The sequence below is a fragment of the Scomber japonicus genome, chromosome 9 (genome assembly GCF_027409825.1).
Source record: "Scomber japonicus isolate fScoJap1 chromosome 9, fScoJap1.pri, whole genome shotgun sequence".
Lineage (NCBI taxonomy): Eukaryota > Metazoa > Chordata > Actinopteri > Scombriformes > Scombridae > Scomber > Scomber japonicus.
The window spans coordinates 30,949,735-30,963,010 of record NC_070586.1 but is presented as its reverse complement, the minus strand read 5'-3'; the positions used below and the strand labels follow the sequence as shown (position 1 = coordinate 30,963,010).

The 13,276-nt window shown below is 41.9% G+C and overlaps 1 protein-coding gene across 3 annotated transcripts in view; it reads right to left on the bottom strand.

Moving 5' to 3' along the window:
• The window catches only part of fbrsl1 (fibrosin-like 1), a 283,649-nt gene that overhangs the window by 86,105 nt on the left and 184,268 nt on the right, over positions 1-13,276 (bottom strand). For all 3 annotated transcript variants that reach the window (XM_053326197.1, XM_053326196.1, XM_053326195.1), the window contains exon 6: positions 6,910-6,939. In XM_053326197.1, coding sequence (XP_053182172.1) covers positions 6,910-6,939 — 30 coding nt within the window. The remainder of the gene's footprint in view (positions 1-6,909; positions 6,940-13,276) is intronic.

Here is a 13,276-nt window from a genome sequence, read left to right as displayed (position 1 = left end):
GGCGAGGCATTCTGCTTTCTCAGCTCTTTCCCAGGTGCACTTAATCTAATTTCATTAAAGAGATGAGGACGGATGATCACTTGTGTCGAAACATTAAGCCGGTCCATTTTTCCCATCCATATAAAAACGTTAAGGTTGTCAGCGGCCTGGTGGGTGGCCTGTTTGTTATTGAATATGATGACTCTCAGAGACCAGTCTGGGGCTTGCAAAGCAGTGGGGGTTGGGTATGTGGGGAGGGGGGGGGGACACAGGTACATGAATAAATATTACTATTACCTTTTTCCTTCTCTAAGATGGCGACAGATGGAGAGCAGTAAAAAACTGACAACGCCGGTAATGACAGATATGCACAGAGGAAGTATTCAATTAAAAAGAGGACATACTATAGAAGGAAGGATTTAAAGATAAAATAGAGATGTGAGGGTAGCGGTGGTGTTAACGGATATGTTTAAATCCCCACAGCGTGCTTGTTTTTCGGTGCACCGCTAGCCTCAGAGGGCGTACCCCGTCAATACATCAGCTGGGAGGATACCACTAGCTGACGAGCCATTACTGATAAGCCGGTAGAGACGCTTCGACGCGGTGATATGGCATTCATTCCGCACACAGCAGGAAGATAAGGGGGTAGAGGAGGAATTAATGTGTCAATCAGAGCATGTGCGCTGCCCTGGCAGATGAGTACACCCGAGCCATAAAAGAGCTCATAGACAGGATGTGGTAATGGTCCTTGGAGACTCCCTCGGAGACAGATACACTTTCTGCTGAGTGACTGCTCGGCAAATAGGACCAAATAGAATTAGCCGACCTGGGTGTCCTCCGCTGTGGCTATGGTGATGTGGCTTTAGCGGCGGTAACGCACCTGACACGGGGCCGCTGTGTTAAGGCCTGCAGAGAATATAAGTAGCTCATGCTAACGCTTTGAAGACAGGCAGACACACCGCTGTATTATTTGCACAGAAGAAAGAATACAGAGGAAATTGGAGGAGCCAGAGAGGATGGCAAAGTGGGGTCTAATGGAAATAGGATGACACTTCAGGAGAGTGCATGAACAAACTGAGAAGGGATGAATCTCACTCTATTTCTTTCCCTGCCTCTCCAAAGATAGAAAATGACCATCTTGACTTGGAGTATCTCAGATGTGTCAGAGGTTGACAAGATTGTCTGGTTGATGGATTACAGGTATCAGGAGGGGAGAAAATGAATTACTAACATTTATACTAGTTGAAAAGGCACGGTCAATAATGCACAGTGTTTGAGACTGACTGAAATGTGACAGCATTGCAATTTCAAAACAGTTAATGTTGCTGAACTTAAAGGCCTAAAATAAATTGACTGGATTTGCTTGTAAATATGTTACAGCAATATAAAGTATTAAACCAAAAAAAAGGAACAAACATAACCAAAATATAAACAAACTATATAACTTTTATTCATAATTACATCAAATATTATACATGTGACATCTTCTTATTACGTTTGTCTCTATTACACAAGCACAAGCCTTTCATTTAACTGCTTTTTTGTGTGAAGCATTAAACAGCTAACACGTGTTTTGGAGCGTTGCAGTACATTTTAATCAACTGACAGTCACACAGGGACATTAACTGGCTCAAAGTATTTGGATCAAGAATAAAGAATAAATAATGTTCCCAATTCCACAGCGTAGCCTTAAACAGACCCAAGTACACACAGACCTTCTATTGCAAAGCAGTCTGCCCAACATGTGGTCAGTTCCTTCATGAGCAATTTAATTTAGCATGACTATGTGCAAATACACCAAGTGTTGCTTTAATAACATTAAAGACAAAGAAAAGATTCTTCTCCATAAGGAATCCTTAATTATGTGGGTTTCCCCCCAGGGGGCAGGCATAAACTCAGCCATTCAAGATCATCACTGCTTTTTTTCTTGATCGTACACTCAATACTTTGCATTGTCAAACATCATGTAATCTCAGATGTCAGACGACAGAACTCCAAAGAAGAAGTGCCAGTGATGAGAACACAATACCCAGATTCTGATTGCTTGTTGCTTCCAGGCTGGGCTGATCTACATACCCCCCCCCCCCCCCCAAGCAGCCTCATGGTGAACTGGAGGTGACCTGGCAATCTCTGAAGAATTCATGTCGGACACATTCTGGAAACACATCACTGCATGCTATCTCGAGCATCGCTTTGACATGAGCGAGCTTCGCAAAGGTGCAGTAAACTGACTTTGCTGTAGCAGCAACTCGTCAGTTTTATTCAAATACAGTATAACTGATTGCACCCTTGGGGCACACCTGGAAGCAATATTCTAATTAAGTTAATCTGTGAAATCCTGACAATGTGGGTGTTCAGGTGGCTGGTAATCTGATGTGAAAGGAGCCTTTGTTTTCATTGGAAAGATACGGGAGGAGCTGGCACCTGTTTCAGCAAAACGTTGCAGAAAATTATCGCTGTCGAGTTATCCTGAGTGCGGGCAATTACAAATGACAGTGTTTGTCTTTCTCCTCATGGAACCCAATTTTTACACCATCTCTTTTTATTTTTTTTTTTACTTGCGGTGATGGCCTGTCAAAAGAGTTTTTTTCCCCAGTCTTCTCCTTTCCTCAGAAATTTGCTATGGGCTGCTTTAGCCTGTAACCAGATGCTCTTTTGTTCTTTCACTCTTGGTTATACATGTACATCAACTGTGTATTTTTCTATTATGCTGTCTTTCATTTCCTGTTGGCTACACATGAAAACTTTTCTTTGTCTCCTGGACCTGGATCAGTACCATCATTACAACAATGGAAAATATTAATATTTACCTTTGGCCTCTGTTCTTGTTTGGATAATAAACTGTCAAAAAGCGTGTTCACATTGTGAAGCAGACTTTGTAATGGGTTACTTTGTTGCCTGACTGGTTTGTGTAATGATCTTGTGCAGCTACAAAGTTTTGGACAGGGATATTACACATATATTGCCTGTTTTGGTCTTGCCTTTTATAGTGCAGTGTTGTTTTGAGGTTTTTTGACGTCTACTCTGATTTTAAACTCACTGCCCATGCATGTACATAAGTCCTTACTGTTTCAATGCTGTTATTCTCTCATATGCTGCTTGCTGATGCAGTGCTAACATTAGCATTAGCATTTTATATACAGTACGTACTCCATGCAAGTAACACATATTGCGAAAATGTGTCCTGTCAATGGCTGGACTGAGTTCACCACATCAAAAAAAGGAGGAAACTTAAGAACTGAGAATAAAAAACTAAGAACTGGGACCCAAGCGTGAAGTAGACATGGAAAAAGTATCCAAGAGTGAGATTCAAAGTTGTTACATGGCTCAAGCCTTGGATACAACCTTCATGTTAAAAACTGCCGGGCGTTTGAGATTTATAATCATAGTTTTATGTATTGTAAAGAATAACCTGTCCTTTAATTAATCTGTTGAACCAAACTTGCAGGAATATATATCTCTATTCTTCTGATGAATACCTCTCATCCAAGCATTTAACCTTTCTGTAAATGAACAGGCTTATTGTGAATTGAAGCACAGTGTGAGTGCATGGCAAACTGTTATTAAAGTGACCAGGCTTGAACTGGCAATTTGGCAATTCTGGCAAATGCCAGATGGACTTGCCCACCTAGTGGTCTGCAAGGCCACCAGCAATGTGGGAAAAAGAAAAAGATGTGGGATAAAAAATTCAACATGTCTGATGCAGCTCGCTTGATGTTGGTAAGAGCCATCTGATTGGGGGTTACATGCTTCCAATTGTCAATACTGTAAAGCAGTTGCAGGAAGTGCTACTGTAGTGCTTGGATGACATCATGCTATTAAGCATTCAAGTCCTTTATCCCCCCTGAAAAAAAAACTGAATAAAGTGCTTGAACTTAACTATTTTCCTAAACATTCAACTTTCATGTAAATGTAGCTGCAAGACATAAAATACTAAGAAAGGAAATATGTATGTATGTATAATCTATCATAGCACATCAGGTGATACTTTAATGCAGATCAATTTGATGTTACTTAACTAACATTGAATGCACCTCACTGGCTACTCATCATACTGTACAAGGAAAACAAACTTAATCTATTTGTATTTTTTCAGTGTATCATACGGTCGTTATCTTGTAGCTTGCGGGGATACAGATGCATAACTGATTAAAAACTTTATAACTAACTTTAACAACTTGGAGAAACAAGTAACGTGACAGTATCCATACCTGCTTTGCATGGGATTTGCTATGAAAACATTAGTTCCACACTACTGAGTTCCACCAACTACAGTCACTTTTACTTGCAGTAGACCATTAACACTAACATATACTAATATACATTCACCTATTCAGCAATCAGATGAGGTACTAAGTACATTATTGTCATGTTGGACGTCGCTGGATAAACAGGAATTTATATATTTATGAAATAAAATACTACGGAAAAAGGACGCTTTCTCTCTTGGAGGCAAAATGGGGCTCAAGCCCCCTTTGAGGTCTATCTATGCATGTGTCTACTTGTCACAGCCTGACAACTGCAGTGAATGCATGTTTAAATAGCGTCGGTAGCATGACATCCAGACTGTTAAACCTAATGTGTGAATTGCATCAGATCACTTGTGACACAATGTTGGATGACTGACTATAAATAGCTCTCACATTGCCAGATCATCATAGGAAAGATTTTGTCCGGTGTGTTTTGGCATTGCATTTTGTCATAAACTTCTTCCATGATATGTGATTATGACAAGTTATAGATTGTAGCATAAGTGAGTTGAGAGTTGAGCTCCCCATATCAATTATCAAACAAATAAAGTCCTAAGCATGCCTCTTGGGGTGTCGACTTTTCCCCTAGGTTATTTCTTGGCTAAGTACACCTGTTGTTAGGGTGTCAAACTGATATCTGTTGCTTAGCTGATATGCTATTAATAGCCCGATACTGCTTTATGTAACTCATTAGTGCGTGTGTTGGGGAAAAAATAGGGCTGGGGTCTAGACGAAAATTGCCAAGGCCAAATTTTGTTTCCAGTCCAACCCTAAAAAAGGGACATTAGTGACATGACTTGAGCATTTTTCATAGATTGCATTCAGTATTAGGTTTTTATGAACCTGTAATATGTTCTCAATTGTGTTTCACAAGCTAAAATTCCACTTCATGACATTTCGATGACAAGTGGATGTGAAAAGAAAGGCCTGAACAGGCAAAGCTGCAGTCTGGCTCTTGACAGTGGACTGTATAATAACTGATACAAAATTCAACAATCAGACAGCTGAAAACTTGGCAGCAGTGTCTAATACTCGACCATGTCTTGAACTGCATCCCAGTCCACCTAAACTGACGAACATGACTGGCGCCAAAAGCCAAATATGGAGCTGTTTTACTGAACAGGCAGAGGCTTAAACATACCTAACAACATAGTAACACCGCCAAGTTTCTAAAAAACTGCCTGAGCGCTGCTTGTTCTTTTTTTTCTTCGTCTTCTTTTACCAGTGTTGTTTAGCATCGTAGTATCAAACTTTTATAAATTAAATGTCAACATTTTTGACACCATATGAAACTGTAACAAGTCTCAAATAACTGATAGACCAGGAAGGAAAACAAAACACTGGGAAGGAAATACTGAGAGCTTCCCTCCTACTTTACTTCCTTCTCTACCCCCCACAGTGATGCCAGGGAGCCGTATGGAGACTGACAGGCCAGCAACGTCTCTCTGTCGTGTCAACTAGCAGGCGCCCTCGGTTCTTTCTCGCTTCAATGAAGAGATAAAAGCCTATTGACTTGCCAGGCTACAGTTAATGCAAATTGGGCCTGCTATCAATGTATTATTTATAGGGAGAGCTGCAGACATTTCCACAGAACTGGGAGCTAAGCTTACAGGAGATTAGGCATGCTATCTCATTCATTTACCAGGGAGTAATTGCTAAACTGTAGAGGAATTAGGATGCGTGAGGTTCCCCAAAGGCGTTTCATCTTGTAACCAGGTGGCTGTCATCAGCCAACCACCTCCAAGATTGCGAAAAACAAATAAACAGGAGTGAAACTGATAGACTACATCTGTCACATTGTCAAATTGTTAACATTCGGTGACATCACTGCTGAAATAATTGGATTTTTGTTTGAGCACATAAAAGTGCTTATAATGCTAGCTTAAGCTAACTGCGTGGAATCATTGTTTTATCCACTGAAGATGTTTGCAATGAATGATTACATTTAAGTAACTGAAATAAGTTGCTGTCAAATAATAGATGTACATAATTAGTGTATCTTTAATACAATACAAAAACATTCTCTTGAGTGTTCAGCTAATCTGACTTTTTACCCACGCAAAAATGGAAAAATGGTTTAGTTTGAGGAAAAGAGACATTGCGAATAAATTCAACTTCACTTTCTTAAATGAACTATGCTCTTCAAAATTCAAATTATATTGCTGAAAGCATGATATTCCCGTGACAGAAACTTAACTAGCAATAACTTTCAAACGTTAAACCACAGTGATTACATACAAGGCACAGACTGGGATTGTACCAGGGATACAAGCACATAGAGGTGATACCTGCTATGTGATGAAATTATGTACACACTCACTAAAGCTCACGGTATGTAGTATATGCTATGATCTAGGCTAGAAGGCATATTTAAGACATATTCAGGCATAAAATGCTCCAAAAATAATAGTTGCCATATCTTTTTTACAAAGCAAAACAGAAAACTAACACTGAAAAACAGCCCCCCTCCTGTATCGCATTTTCCTTGTCACTTTCTTGCTCTATAAAATGCAAATGATCACAGTGGCGAGACCGGCGGAGTGTCTCTTACCCCTCGTCTCTTTTTTTCCGCTACACACTATGACTGTCTCCCTCCTTTAGTTGAGAGCTCACATTTGTTATTCACAACTCTCAGCACCTTCATGTGGTGGGTGAATAAACACAGGAAAAGCAGTCTTACCTTGTCGTCAATATCACTCTCGCTGTCACACTGTAACAGAAAAGAGACAGACACAGAAAATATAAGGAATTATTCATTTGGCTCCCCCCCAGTAGCTCATAATCAGTGCAGATGTTATTTTTGTATGGAACCTCTCATTCACTGACAGCTTTCAGTGCAAACGGCGGAGGATGAAGAGGGAAAGGAGAGTGAGATCGTCTAAGAGAGGTTTTCAAGTTTCTAAAGCAACATAGCAGCACAGGACACTATTCTAGTGTGCCTGTCACAAATTCAATGCTGTAAATTTGCAAAAGAAAAAAAAAAATCTGAATACCGCTACACAGTGGGTTCTTTTATAAAGTGCCTGTTCAATGACTTTGCATTCAGCCGCGGCTTGTCATTTAGCCTTTTAAGTGTGCTTTCAAATTGGACGATAGTATCTCAAGGACACAGAGAGCTGAGGCTTTTTGAATACTCAAACACAGTGCCTATTAAGTGTGGTATTTCAAATTCGCCTTGTGACAAACCAGTCTTTAATTTGTATGTCAGGCTTGGACAGGAATGAAGGAACTAAATAGCAAGAGAGGTTGTACTATGAAATACGCCTCGTCTCACACGGCCAAAGGCCAAATCGCCTACTATACAGTCAGGAAGTGAAATGGTTTTCAAACTATTTCAGAATTTTACTTCATGGGGAAAAGTCACTGCCCTATAAAAATACAGTGATCAGACTCAAATATCTTGAGAACAGAGTTAGCCATAAAAAAGAAGAAGAAAAAACAAGATAAATTGAAAAAAATCAGACCTTGTAACTGAAAAACAGGTGGTGAGAATACTGCAGATACTGAGGGACAAACCCTTTCAGTCTTGGCTTATTCACAGGCAAAACTCTCTTTTTACCAAAATCATTTTTATAATTAGTTAAAGTCAAGTTCGTAACCCTGCTGGTAACACGGAACTTTTGAATGCAATTGGTATTCATTGTGAAACTTCAATCTTTCTGGCAAACTTAAACACATTCCTCGACATAACTTCAACCCCACGTGATCCTTGCTTCCGTTTCTCACATTTATTTGTCACTAAACGCTCTCAGCCAGTAACTCTCTCCTCTGGGACAATAGAGAGTGAGGTTGTGGAAACAAGAGTGGTCGAGCTGCAGGCCAGTCCCACTGGACCTCACAGCAGGATGCATGAGGAGCAGGGCAATTCAAGCGAAGAGCCACATAGAGAGGGAGAGGGCCCCCACTGAAAAACTGTCTTCAATCTGTCAATTAAGTCCCTGTGGCAACATATTTAAGTGGACCCTCTTTATTTAGTTTGACTCCCTTTCAGAGCTAGGCACAATGAGGAGGGAGCTGGGTCAATGGAGGCACAGCGGCCCTTTGTTGCGAGTGCGGTGGGTCCAAATGTATAATTAAGTAACGAGAGTAATCAGTGCAAGGGCTCAGTGGCCAAGATCTCTCAGGAGAGGAGAGTGGAAGTGGAGGGGAAGGGGGGGGTGCGCTTCCATGCCCTGTGATTCATCCTACTCTGCAAAGACAAGGGATACAGCAGGAGTCCTCGCTGGCAGGAGCTTTAAGTGAAAAACATTGTGGCTCAACGCTTTAGGAGGGTTTACTGTTGTTTGCATCTCTATCGTCACAATAGTAACTCCAAGAAATGCCTGAGCTCCTGTTGTTCTACCAAAGCACCACACATAAAACAAGAACATACACCTGTTGGAGGATAAATATAGAAAAATTATACATTCAATGTGAAGCTTTCTTCTTGCTGAAGTGACTGTTGTTTATGATTCCAGAGCCTCCAAGTGAGCAGCAACCAAAGAGAAAAAAGAGAAAGCAAAAAAAGAAAGAAAAGAAAAAAGAAAATGTACCTGAGAGAAAGGCAATAGCCCAACAACTGTAAGGTACCTGTTTGAAAGTGTGAAAATATTTGACATGCTGTACAAAAATATATGTTTTCTTTGTTTCATATTTATTAAATGATTATGATTAGCTGTTCTAAACTAAAGGAAGATCACTCTTAACTGCTAAGGACTTTAGGGTCCTTAAGGATTATAAAATAAATTGTATAAACATGCACCGACATGTACTTGGAATGGAGAATTATAAATATTGGACACATTTCTATGCAACATGTCCTCTTTTCTCTAGAGTAATGTTTACCAACTATAATTTCAGGGCTTTTGCTTGTCAAAGGACCTTCATTACATAGTGTAGGGCATTAAAAAGAGAAAGTGGCTTACACTTCTTGTCAATCAATTCTCCATTCAGACTATGGATTCTGGACAAATTGATTATCAGCCATTTCTATACTGCTTGTTAGTGGCACATCACAACCATAATCACCACCCATTTGTTCCCCCGCCACTCTGCCATTTGATCTGAAAAGAATCATATCAAAAAATGTTCCTCTCCATCTTTATCCATCCTTGAATTACAAAAAGAAAAAAGAAAAAGGAAAATTGATCCAATCTCAAACTTTGTCTCAGCCCCTTGGAAACTGGTGTAAATGTATTCTTAGCATGTAGCTGAGAGGATGACTTCCATCTCACAGCGGATCTGAGTTCCTCTCTATTACTGGGGACGAGTTTAAACCCTAGGTGATGGAGATGAACAACTGGCTTGGTGTATTCCCTGGGTACATGCTTGGCCTTGTTGTTGCAGCAGTAGCCATGACACAAGAGATGAGGCCTCACAAGGCTGAATCTGGCGAGGAGGAAAAATAATATCAAAAGAGCACAGCATGGTGCTTATCCTTTTACAAGAAGCATGCACTGCAGCAGAGCGTAAAGAGGAATACTAGCTACGGCTCAGATGGAGACAGAGAGAGACACAGCGCAGCGGGGGACAGAGAGGCAGGTAGAAAGGGGGAACAAAACAACAGTCAGAACAGGCAGGGGGGATGCTATAGAGATGAAGGGATGGATGGATGGAAGTGGTGTTAGGACAGTTTTTGTCAGTGCTGTATGTGATTGCCCCGTTGAGCTATTACAATTGGCCGATTTAAAGAAAAGAATAAAATAAACATATAAATGTATAAGATTAGCTAATGTTTCTGAATGTGTGGGTGTGGGAAGAGTAACACGTCATTTAGCACCCTCTGCTTCTCTGAATATGTACACTGGGGGAAAAAGATATTCAGCAAGGCTATACAAGAAAACCAAATGGTGAAAATGCAAAACCACAACCCCAAACAGAAACCTCCCTGAACAGCACGTCTGGTGGTCAGAGGGGACATTGTTAAAATCGGAGAGATATGCTGCTCACTAAGCTGTCTGACAGGAGCCAAGCCCCCAGTGGATTGTGTCTCTCATAGATGTTCACAAACCAAACACACCAAAAAAAAAAAAAAAAAAAACTGGCTGGCTCTTCAGAGGCAGGGAGCAAGCAGCAACATCTGCACCTGGCAACCGCCAGCTATGAAGGGTAACAGGGGACCGGCTTCAGCGGATGGCTCATCCACAATCCTCCCTCCCTGCCTCCCACCTACTCTCCAACTCTCCCTCCCCTCAGCCAGCACATCAGACGGATGCGTTTGACATTTACACAGCTTTCAACACTTCAGAGACAGGAGATTTATTCCGCCAGCGGCCCCGGCTGGAGCCAGGCCTCGACCTGGGCTGGCCCTCATGACAACCCTGTAGCTCAGCCCTGAAATGAGGCAGGGCTGTGGAGAGAAGAGCAAGAGATGGGAAAAAAACAAACAAAAAAAAAAAACGAAAGGGAGGGAGGGATGGATGTCTCGAATCTCCTGGACATTCTCACTGGCAGATTCCGATAGACGTGCAAGGGGAAGACAATAAGCGTTGCGCATCCCGGAGCACATTAAAACGACTGGCCAAATTAATCACACAGTTCCACTTGTCACACTCGGAGGACAGTCTGCCATGAATTCCGCCTCAGAGATAGAGAGAGGAACAGAGGAGGAACTCGCCCCGGCTACGCAAACGCTGGCACGGCATCAGCGACTGTCTGCCTGAATACTGATCGTAACCCTGCACTCGCTGCAAGAAATCTAAAATAAATAAATAAAGTACGCAAAACAGGAGCTGCCAGAGCTGCTGGCATGTAAGTGTCACTGTCAGTTCCTTCTCAAAATTAAATAAAGAAATAAATAAAATAAATAGAAGTGAACAAAAGAGAGCATACGCATACAAGTGATTGTGAAGAAAGCTTCATTGTTTGTTTATCATTTTATCATATTTTATCTTATTGTGTTGTTGTTTCCTTTATTTATAGTCAGTGTGAGGAGTGCTTCCACCACATTATGTTGCGTAACTAAGGACTTCAACTGCACGTTCTAGTAAGCGTATGATTCAAAGAGAAATGATACAACAACTTTCTGTGCTCTGTTCTGCTCCACCTACATTTTCTATCTTGTGCCAGGGATTGAACATCTTAAATTAAAAGGTTGACAATGAAAAAACCAAAAAAACAGTAGGGCCATAACAGCTCTGATTGGACAGTGAGACAGTAACTGCACCACTTGATCGCTCCACCAAGTGAATGAAGTGACCAGCCAAAAATGTAAAAATTTAAACATCTTCATACTGACAGGAGAAATGGCTTCAATTTAGAAGACATCTGTCCAGGGACGTACACTGACATACCCCTGATTGTAAGGCAGAGAGTACTGACAAACCTAGATCTCCTAGAGTGAGAGCACACAGAGGGGGTAATGGTCCATTTAGATAGTCGAGGACCAAAGCAGTGTCTGATACTGGTGGAACAACACCAATTTCCTCCTGCAATTTCCCTCCTGCGGCTGCTGGGATGAGGTGTGGGGAAGACAGTGCCGTGGCCACTCTGATGGGGTGTGTGGAATCAGAGCCTGAGGTCCGCTGGGGGGACCTCCTGCAGGGTCTCAGACAGCGGCAGGGTATCTGAAAGTCTCTTTGGCCTTGTGATGGAGGTTGAAGCCTTACTTCAACCCGGCTTTCATAATTCATCGACAGGATGTTTTGTTGCATGCTCTTATGTTCTCGCTCTCCTTCAAGCGAACCGAGAAAAGCCATGAGTCATTGCAAAGTTGAGGAGGTGGTGTGTGAATGTGTGCTTGAAAGCATGTGAGTGGGCTGGAATGACATCAAGATAGTCATATAAAGAAATAAATCTCTCTGGGTGCTTCAGATAAACCATGCAAATGCGTGCGTACCGTGCACTGAAGCAAAAACCTTTAAAACCTCTGGGGAATTGCTCTATTAATAGTAAGGTTTACATAGCTCACATGCATTTAAATGTCTCAACTTAAACCAGAAAAAAAAAATCGAGTGATTGCTCTTGACCCTACTAGCTGTGTCTGAAAGCTAGCCTAGCAAAGTGATTTGATCACAGGATCAAATCTATACAGCCATTTGACCCCCGACCTCACCAGCAGGCAGCATGGGAAGTCAGCTGATTACCCTGGGTCAGCCTAGGAGCTCTGGATTAGGAAAGTATTGATCCCAGTGAAGATGTAGGCTCCAGAGGGAATGAGATTGAGAGAAAAAGCTCTGCCAGGGTAAAAAATTATATCGACCAGCAGAGAGACCTAGACGAGCTCTCACGTAAAACCATATTTGAGCTGGGGACTTCGGAGTTGGCTGTGCAAACAGAGAGACGGCTTCAGTAAAATCTCCTTTTCACTGAGGCCCCCTGACAGTGAAAAGAGAGAACGAGAGGCAAGGAAGACTGAGGAAGACAAGCTCAGAGAAATGCTCTTTGCATTAGCCAGACACACAAAGGCCTCTGGTTTCGGAGCGGACACACTTAAGGGAAGAGTCAGCGGGGGTCATGTAAATCAAGCCGGGGTGAGGAAAGATATAGTCCTGACCTGGGGCCAAACTAAGCAGACTTTAACATTACCCAGAGTCCATGTAAACAGCGCTGAGACCTGGCAGCGCTCTGTTTCACTTCCATGCAAAGTATGTGGTGAGGTCGAGGAGGAAGATGGGGAGGGTGGTGGTGGTGGGGGGGGTGTATGGAAAGATTGATGGTAAAAGTGGTGGGGGTAAACTTGAAGAGCTGTCCCCCTTCTTCACTAAATTAAAGGACCGCCTTGTCATTTCCAACAAGAAATCCCTCAACCTTTGCTTTCAGCACTCACTGGGGGGGTGACAGAGCCGGCTGGGCTGCTGGTGTGATCCTTGGAGTAGTTTGGCGAGGGAAAAACAGACAGTAATGGCAGATGTATGAGGGAACAGGGAGCATTTATTCAGCTCAGAGAGAAAGAAGAAAACTGCCAGGAACTAGAAAGGACAGGGAATACACAACTGTGTTATGAATATAGTTGTGGAAGAAAAATGGGGGACATTGGTAAGAGAGAATGAGAGAAAAAACCCTCTGATTTATGTTTTTCTCGCACCTCGTCTTTCATAAGGCTCCCTTCGGCTTCTTCTTGTCTCTGC